Source organism: Triticum dicoccoides, chromosome 7A, assembly GCF_002162155.2.
Source record: "Triticum dicoccoides isolate Atlit2015 ecotype Zavitan chromosome 7A, WEW_v2.0, whole genome shotgun sequence".
Taxonomy (NCBI): Eukaryota; Viridiplantae; Streptophyta; class Magnoliopsida; order Poales; family Poaceae; genus Triticum; species Triticum dicoccoides.
In genome coordinates, this window is record NC_041392.1 from 615,857,821 (window position 1) to 615,867,706 (window position 9,886).

Below are 9,886 nucleotides of genomic sequence, written 5' to 3' on the forward strand. Positions count from 1 at the left end.
TTTTTATTGTGAGGGTAAAAAAATCAATGTGAGGAGATATGGTGGTGGGATATGAGACGAAAATAAACCGGACGAAAATAAACCAAACGAAATATAACCAGACGAAAATAAACCGTGGACGCAATCCTACCAACTGCTCCATTAGGAGTAGAGATTTACAGTAGAATATATTACTCACCTTGGCGACATATTTTTATAGAAGAAACAACTTAAGTCCGAGACTTGAACCTAGGTGGGCTCACTGCAGACTCGCACAGCTTACCAACAGAGCGACACTATGTTTTCCAAACATAGTTATAATAACTTGGAAATTCATCAGGGTTTCTCCGCACATACAAATAATGACTTGGAAATTCAGTAGGGTTTCAACAACATAACTAACTTGGCAATCCAGCAGGAGTTCAAGAAATAAAAACCCGGGAGATTCAGCAGACCACGACAGTACCAAAGGGAATGCCACTAGTGAGCATCCGACAGATTATTACTGCTGCACAGGATTACAGCAGCATACACACACATACAAATACTAAACGGAGGAGAGGCGAAAGCATCGCTCCAGGCACAACTGAAGGCCGTCACTCAGTCAGTGGCGACCCAGCGGCCGGTTTCTGTGGCCTGATCCAGTCGTGCAGCACCAAGGTGACCCTGTCGTGCTGCTTCACGGAGGAGCCATGCAGGAGCGGGGCGGCGCGGGCGAGGACGCGGTTGTAGTGGACGTACTCCTTCTGCCGGAACCTCTCCTGCTCGGGCAGCATCATCTCGTCCCACTCGGCGTGCAGCTTCTCCGACAGGCTCCAGTCGATGTTGTACCTGGTGGCGCCGAAGCACGTCTGGCTCAGGACACGCCTCGCCAGGGTCTGCAGGTCGGGCACGCGAGCCCCGTGCGTCAACCACCATTCAACTGCGATTTCAGGTCATAAACGTGGTAAGAAGATAGCAATTCATGTAGTATGATAGAATGGGTGAATGAAATGGCGATGATCTCAGTAGGTGTTTGGGTTTGAAAGTTGAAGTGCAAAACAGAAGAAGAGAAAGGCTCCTATACACCACATACTCCAGTTTGCAACATACTAACTAAATAACTATGTTGACAAGCTAGGCTAATTCAGTGAAGTTGATCATTCTACACATTCATCTGTAAACCTTTTATATTTTCTGCTATTTATTTAAACAGCCAGGATGACAAGTTAGGCTAATGCAGAGAAGTTGATCATTATAACATTCTGACTTTGAATACAAGTGCATTATGACATGATATGCTTGACATGCTAACTAAATATGCTGGCGCACTGTATGTTACGGTGCACAAATGCACATATGAGATTTTGTGGAGGACCTCAGAGATTATTCCAGCTCGATCTAAATATTGCAAAAAAGCAAGTACATATGACACATAAAGGCACTACCGTCAGTGGCTTGTTAAGGAGTGGGCATTTTGCAAGAGGTTAGGGTGTAGCTTACCTTGTGGTAATTCCATGATTTGCTGCATTGCTGGATCTGTGTCGAAATAGCCCAACTTCTTCTCATACACTTTCAATTGTGCAGACGCTTTTCTGGCATTGTAATGAGCCTTGCCCAGTTGGATTGTACAGGCCGCGATGCCGCTGCTGATCTCAGTATCAGGCTGGAATCCAGCTGTGTAAAAGATCCTTGGGTTTAGCATCTGACCAGCAGCATGGAGAGGAGTATGCAAGTAATCATCCCATATCCTGTCAATCATACACCAATAAAAGTCACTTTCATCTCCGATATTGAGAGATATCTCTTCTTTTGCTCTATCCATGGCTTCATACAAGATACCCATCGGACAGATATCATATTCCAGTTTATACAACACACTGACAAGTGGGTCTGTAACCTTGACGACTTCTGCAGCAGCATTCCAAAATTCATCATCTGTCTTTACTATGCTCTGGATACGCTTGAACAAGTCAAGACAAGCCCAACCAGAGGAAACCCATACAGGCGAGTTTAACATCTGCACCAGATCTACTCTTGCAGAAACTAACCTCTCTAATGTGATGAACATTGCCACAAATTTTAAATAAGAACTGCTCAAAATCTCCTCCTGAACATACCTTCCTTTCAGTTTCATTGGCAGTGCATGGTCATATAAAAACCATGTAATTTCCCTTGCCTTCATTAGGACTTCACTCACATGCTTGAGCGCTGCTATTTTCTCAAGCAGAAGGTTGATGCAATGGTCAGCACATAGTGTGAAGAAAAAACTATCATATTTATCTAGCACATACTGCCGTGCCATCTGCATATGGGGTGACACGTCATTCATGACAATCTGAACAATGTTATGAGCACCAACATCTTCAACCACGCGAGAAAGCATTGATTCTAGCTCATCAAAGTCCTCAGTGATTTCAGAGACGTCAATGGATCTGAGGAACAGCGTACCTTTGCTGCAGTGCACCAGGACACTTACGAAGCTTTTGGTACACTTGCTCTTCCAACTATGCACAATTACAGTGCAGCCACTTGTTTGCCACTCTTGCTTGAGTTCCTTTGTGCGGTTCTCAGTTTCTCTTAGTTGCTCCTGCAGAACAGCTTCGTACGTAGGCATTACAGCCCCGGGCCCATGGGAAAACACAACCATCTCCTTCAAAGATGATAAATGGAGAACACCAGGCTCAGGTGCAGCTTCGGAGAAGAACTTGCCTATTGACTTTGCTGACTGAGAATCGAAATAATCACTTGTCTCAACCTTGGGTTTCGGTTGACAAGAACTATACGTGATATCCTTGGCCTGCGTCAGATCCGGTTGATAATGAACAAAGCAGCAGTTGTTATTGGACACAGTTGGTTGTAGCTGTGGTTGCTGGACTTGAGGAGATGGAAGGGCTGGGTTTGTGTGAGGAACCTCATCATGTTTTTGCTTCAGTCTCTTCGTTTTTCCGAGCATCTGATCTTTCTTGCAATCCACAAGTGAACTCCTTAAGCTTGTCCTGACACTGTCCGGTACTAGGTTGCATGGACGAACATTGCCCTTGATGCCTGCTACATGTTGCTCTAGACGGTTGTAACTACAAACCACCTCACCGCAGTAATTGCAGCTGACTCTGCTGCCTTCTTCATCAATGGTTTTGCCATGCCTTTCTTTTCCATGATTACTTGTCTGAGGACCTTGTGCGGAAAAAACCTGAAGAAAAGCAATGAGAGATACTTCAGTAGTGCAAAAATTAAAATGTCAAATTCCCAAAACATGAGTGCAACATTTCACCAATGATGAGATTTCATCTGCTTCCTGTTAATGACAGCACATAATGTACTACTATTGATGAATTTACCACATGTGAACAGAGAAGACTGTGATCCGACTAAACACTGTATCTTAGAATTTTAAACATAGGGTCACTGGGTGAAACAGTTTGTTCTGTATTTTTTCTGATAAAGAACAGTTTGTCTGTATAACACTTCAAGAAGAGCACAGAGAGGCATGGTCAACGGCTCATAGTATATTTACCAACAGACTGAAGGCAAGAGCTTCACAAATTACAAGTTCAGGGCAACAAATCTCTGGGCACCGATGCAATGAATTAACAGCAGCTTCAACAGGGCAGTCAACAATTGGCCATTTTCACCATGGTACACTCCAGAAACATGTAACTGTAACTAGATTAGGCAGTTGTTCCTCACAAACAGACTAAAATTCGATGCTTACAATCCTGAAGGATTCAAATGAACCATACGAAATAGTTCGGTGCAAGTAAAAGGTTAACTATTTCGGTACTATCCCACAGGACAATTGGAGTAATATTTACCCTTTCAAAGATCAGTGATATGGTATAAACATAAGACTGCATGATGATCTTACAAAGCTAGTAACAATACCCCCTCTGGGACCAGTGGCGAGCAGCGACTCTTTTTTCCCGATACTAAAATCCGACAAAATCATAGCGCCTCCCCTCAAAGTTTTAGCAATTCCTTCGAATCGGCTTAAACGCCTTTCGAAATCCAACATGACGCTACCCAACTCCCAAAATCAGACAAAACCTAAAGCGGAGAGAGGGGGATTCTTCCCGGCAGGAAGCCCTGGACAGCATCGCGGGTCACAGCCCACTGCCTATTTCCCTCTCGCCGGCTTCATTCCAGAACAGAAGATCGTGAGGGATTTCAATTACTTACCATTTTTGTCCCCTCCGGCGCGAGAACAAGGAGGGGTTCGCAGCAGGCCGCCGCCGCGCTGCGCAGCACCTCGACCTGCCTCCGAGGCGCTGGGGGCGCCGTCGACGGAGTAGCCGGGGTTTGACGGCGATGAGCCCGATCTCGCGCCCCGCCTCCTCTCCTTTGCTGCGCTGCGCGTCGTGGTCTCTGCTGCGCTGCGCGTCGTGGTCTCTTCTGCGCTCTGGCTTTTGCTTTTATAATCAGCGGGGCGCTCACGGGTGGCAGAGAGGAGGGAGGAGGCGGCGAGGGCGAGGAGGGAACTCGGGTTTTTGGGAAGAGATGAAAAGGACTTTGACTGTTTGCCGTTTCTGAAACTGACGAGACGACGGGTTTCAATCGCTGGACATTCACTGGTGGGTGGGTGGGTGGGTTGGCAACAAATTTTGTTTTTCTCAATACATACGTATATATAGAATAAACAAAATGAATGAATCTATACTCTAAAATATGTCTATATACATCCGTATACGCATGCGCATCTTACTCGTATGAGCACCTAATTATTAGGAAAGTCACCTCCCACCGAACGCAAATCACCGGAAGGTTTGGAATAATTTCATGAAAATGCAAGCACCATTATCAAGTCTAAAACTTAAACTTGGACAGAGGATATTATTGTTCTCCTAATCATCCAACCACACGTTGGTTCGTGGAACAAATTTTGTTGGACAACAACATATCATTATTCGCGAACCAACCTGTGGTTGGATCGTTAGGTGGACAGTGGTATCTCCAGCCCATCATGGTTCAAATCCTAATGCTCGCTTCAGGATTTTTGACGATACACGTTCAATGGGAGGAGGCGTTCCCGTCGACTACGAGGTGTCTATGATGACGTCGTAAAATCTCAAGATGATATGCCGGCTCAGTCTCTCAAAGGTGCTCATATGGATAGGGTGTGCATGTGTGCATTCATAGAGGTGAGTGTATGCGAGTATATATGAGGGCTTGTGTTGATGTTAAAAAACATTTTATTCTTTGCGAACCAACATGTGATTGGATGATTAGAGGTACAGTGGTATCTCCAGCGCATCTGGGTTCATGTCTTGGTGCTTGCATTATTTTTTAATTTATTTTAGTATTTCCAGCGATGCGCTTTCAGTGGGAGGAGACGTTCCTGTCGACGACGAGGAGCCTACGATGACTTCGTAAATCTCAAGATAATATGCCGCATCAGTCTCTCGGAGGTGCTCATAGGGGTAGGATGTGCGTGTGTGCATTCATAAGGGTGAGTGTATACGCATGTATATGAGCGTTTGTGTCTGTACTGATATTCAAAAAATATTTCATTCTTCTTTACCATAATAATAATAATAATAATACGCTTTTAATACTTACATCAGCAAATATTCATGAAATCACGATTGCATTGAAATTAGGCAGGATATTAATTGCGCACATATATTAGGTAGGATATTATATACGCATTAATTGTATGACTAGCACTCATGTTGATACTTAGTATAATATTAATTAGGCGTTGAACACGTCAAACGCTCATTATTGGGCAATCTAGGTCGTTGATTGAACTGGTTTGATGGTTAAGATTGATTTGATACGTCCTTTTGGACCTTTTATATTGGTATATCTCAAGTACTTCAAAAGAACGTAAGATTTCCATTTCACCTATTTTTCATTCAACTTTTTTTATATACATCTCACTCTTTTCTTTTCCTCTTTGATTTTTTTCCTCCGATTTGTGATTTTTCTCCTATCAATTCTCCCTAAAAATAGAATCAATTGTCTCATGTTTTGTTAACTTACCATAAGAAAAACATATTTTGTTTGGTAAGCCATTAAATTCTTAGAAAATAAGTACTTAACAATAAAATCTTTATCTTCTCTACTTATTTAAAAAGAGCGTAAGGTTCTCATTTGATCTCTTTTGGTCGAACTTTTCTTATATACGTCCCACTCTTTCCTTCTCTTTGATTTTTTCCTCCCATCTCTGTTTTTTCTCCCATCCATCATTCATAAAATAGAATCAATTGTCTCATGTTTTATTAACTTACCATAATAAAAACATATTTTGTTTGGTAAGTATTAAATTCTTAGCAAATAAGTGTTTAAGAATAAAATAGCAGGTAAATCATGACGATTGCATAAAAACAATTGCTAGTAACTAGGCCAAAGATGATTGATTTCATGCCATTGGTGGATTGCATCGAAAGAAGAATGACAACAGGTTCCTCCTTCCTCAATCAGTGTGAAAGATTGCAGTTTCTAAACTCTGCTTTGTCCTCTATGCCCATATTCTATCTTCGCAGTTTGCTAGCCCCCCTAGAATTTTAACAACTCGAGAGAATCCAGAGACAATGTCTATGGAGAAAGCATAGAGATGAACCCTCTCCATCTTTAGCAGCATGGGACCTGATTTGTAGGCCTAAAAGCAAGGGGGGGGGGGTAGGGATTTTGAACTTGTGGGTCCAGAATATTGCTCTGTTGCTCAAGCATATGCATAAGTTTTTGAACAAGATGGATCTGCCATGGGTATCTCTTGTTTGGAATACATATTATCATGGAGGGTACCACAAGGTACTGCCAGCTGTGGATCTTTTTGGTGGAAAGATATATTTTGTTCTGATAGATGGAAGCTTGGTGATTATGTGACAACCTTGCAATCAACGTTTCCAAGGCTATTTTCTTATGTGAAAGATCCATGGATAACTATAGCTGAAGCCTTTCAAGCACATGATATCTCAGATATGTTTCATTTACCTTTGTCTGAATAGGCATATCATGAATATATGGCAATTCAGGCAATGATGACCACTCACAACAGAGATTTGGATGCAAATGATATCTGGTACTGGCAGGGGACATGCAATGCTTTTAAACCTAAGATATTCTATTCCTTCATGCATTATACCTTGTCATTTAATCCTCTGCTGCTAAGGATCTAGAAATCATCATGCACAATGAAAATAAAAGTGTTTTCTTGGATGTTGATCATGGACGGGCTTAACACTAAAGATATGGTTGATAGGAGGCATTGGCATATGGATGATGGGGTTAATTGTGTTCTTTGTCCTTTGTTGACAAGGGAAACCAGATACCATCTTTTCTTCCACTGTAATTTCAGTGTGGGAGTCTGGAATTATCTTCAAATCTATTGGCCATAGGGAGATGATATGAGCAACATTGTGCTGCAAGCTAAACGAGATTTTGCAAAACCTTTCTTCACTAAGGTGGTTTTTGTTGCCTGCTGGAACATCTGGATAGTCAAAAATGCTAAGGTGTTCAGTCATGAAAGGCCTAGCTTTAATAAATGAAGAAGTGCTTTCATCCATGATATTACTCTCATGCGGCATAGAATCAAACATGTCTTTAGAGATGAGTTATTGAGATGGATTTCTTTTTTTGCCTCCTCGAGGTATTGTCTTGTAGTTCACTAGTTTTTTTAGTTCTCTAGTTTTTTACTTTACCACTTGATTACCTCTAGTAATCCATGTAATTTGTAACTCTTTTTGGCAATAAAGTTAAAGTGTTGGGGGGGGGGTTCCCTAAAGTTTACAGTCAAAAAATAATAATAGGCTGAATTAGAAGCTAGTAATAATAGGCTGAATTTTTCAGTGAATCCTAAGTGAGGTGGTTGTTGTGTTGGATAGATGTGCCCTTGATTGGTTACTTCATTCAACTTCATCAGCATAGACACATAATTCAAAATATCACCTTGGTATAATTCTAGTCACACATAATTCAAAAGATCACCTTGGTATAATTCTAGTCGAATATCTTAACGCACTTATTGCACTTGAACAATAAGATTTTCACATAAGCCTAGAAAATAGGCATTTAGTTCTAATACGATCCTTATAAAAAATATGGTATCAACAGAAACCTTTTATGCTCCTACTAAATAAATTGCTTTCCCTTACCTTTGACTTTAGATATCGTATTCTCCATTCCAAAAGTGGCATCTTAAAGCACATACTACACTTGAACAATGTGATTTTCACGGAAGCCTGTAAAATAGGAATTTAGTTCTTATATGCTCCCTAGAAATAGCAAAAATGGTATCAATAAAAAACATTTATGCTCCTATTGAATAAATTACTTTTCCTTACCTTTGAATTTAGACCTCATCTTCTCCGTTCCAAAAGTGGTATCTTAACGCACTTACTGCACTTGAACAATGAGATTTTTGCAGAAGCCTGGAAAATAGGCATTTAGTTCTAATATTCTCCCTAGGAAAAACAAAAATAATATCAACAAAAACCTTTTATGCTCCTAATGAACAAACTATTTTTCGTTACCTTTGATTCTAGATTTCTTCTTGTCCACTCCAAAGGTGGCATCATAATGGACTTACTACACTTGAACAATGAGATTTTCACGGAAACCTGTAAAATAGGGATTTAGTTCTAATACGCTCCCTAGAGAAGACGAAAATGGTATCAACAGAAACCTTTTATGCTCGTACTGAATAAATTACTTTTCCTAACCATTGATTTTGGATCTCGTCTTCTCCGTTCCAAAAGTGGAGTCTTAACGCACTTACTGCACTTGAACAATGAGATTTTCATAAAGCCTGGAAAATAGGCATTTAGTTCTAATATGCTCCCTAGGAAAAACAAAAATGATATCAACAGAAACCTTTATGCTCCTAGTGAATAAATTACTTTTCCTACGTTTGATTTTAGACCTCGCGTTCTCTGTTCCAAAAGTGGCATCTTACCGCACTTACTACACTTGAACAATGAGATTTTCACAGAAGCCTAGAAAATAGGCATTTAGTTCTAATATGCTCCCTAGAAAAAACAAAGATGGTATCAAGACAAACCTTTTACGCTCCTAATGAGTAAATTACTTTTCCTTACCTTCGATTTTAGACCTCGTCTTCTCCGTTTCAAAAGTGGCATCTTAACACACTTACCGCACTTGAATAATGAGATTTTCGCAGAATCCTGGGTAACATGCATTTAGTTCTAATTTGCTCCCTATAAAAATGGTATGAGTAGAAACCTTTTTTGCTCCTAGTTAATAAATTAATTTTCCTTACCTTTGACTTTGGATCTCGTCGTATTAGTTCGAGATGTAAATGGAGCATGGCCTAATAGTTGGGAAGCGACTGTGGTTCGTCGAGAATACGCGAATGGTGCAGCGTGTAGGTGCCTTGGAATACCACAGATCCGACCTAAGAGGAAAACATAGACGATGGCTCACAATTATGAGGGCAAAAATATCAAGAGAGTGGCGGGCAACAGTGGGTGGAGGAGAAGATAGTTAGATCTAGAGAATGTTCGTGGTTGTGGTGGAGGAGAAGATTGTTATGTCTAAAGAGTGGTGGTGGCGGCGAAGGGTGGAGTAGAAGATGGTTAGATCTAGAGAATATTGGTGGTTGAGGTTGGAGGAGAAGATATTTAGGTCTTGAGAGTGGTGGCGGCGGCGGGTGGGGGAGAAAATAGTTAGGTCTAATGTTGATGGTTGTGTCATGTGGGGCGAGGTGGCTTTATAGCTGTGCGGTTTGGGACTAGGAGCGCGGCTGTGATCCGTGTGATGCGGGGTGCAGGGCGTCGAGTGAGAGATGGGTGGCTGGGAATGGGAAAAAGGGTTGCGCCGATACATGACATGGCGGGGGAGGTCTGTTTAATTTTTTAGGGTGAGGTGGGGTGCGGCGATGCGAGGAGGATGTGCATCTCGAGTAGGTGGATGGCAGGTAGGATCAAATGGTTTTTGGATGGATTGTGTTTCCGCACGGCGTTGCTCG

The 9,886-nt window shown here is 41.6% G+C and overlaps 1 protein-coding gene across 1 annotated transcript; it reads right to left on the reverse strand.

The window, feature by feature from the left end:
* Positions 1-378: 378 nt before the first annotated feature.
* Positions 379-9,576, reverse strand: LOC119332180. The gene is made up of 8 exons (XM_037605354.1): positions 9,179-9,576; positions 8,997-9,083; positions 8,622-8,707; positions 8,433-8,519; positions 8,244-8,330; positions 8,055-8,141; positions 1,462-3,151; positions 379-901 (listed from the first exon to the last, which is right to left on the reverse strand). Exons 6-8 carry the CDS (start codon positions 8,106-8,108, stop codon positions 576-578), a joined length of 2,070 nt encoding a protein of 689 aa, XP_037461251.1. The 5' UTR covers positions 8,109-8,141; positions 8,244-8,330; positions 8,433-8,519; positions 8,622-8,707; positions 8,997-9,083; positions 9,179-9,576; the 3' UTR covers positions 379-575.
* Between the last annotated feature and the right edge of the window lie 310 nt (positions 9,577-9,886).

Bases quoted from the DNA above. Each gene is read 5' to 3' on its own strand.
- LOC119332180 (XM_037605354.1), bottom strand. From the start codon at position 8,108: ATGTGCTTTAAGATGCCACTTTTGGAATGGAGAATACGATATCTAAAG. The intron at 3,152-8,054 runs GTAAGGGAAAGC...GCTTTTCTTCAG, and splicing joins TACGATATCTAAAGTCAAAG to GTTTTTTCCGCACAAGGTCC. The intron at 902-1,461 runs GTAAGCTACACC...CTGAAATCGCAG, and splicing joins AATCATGGAATTACCACAAG to TTGAATGGTGGTTGACGCAC.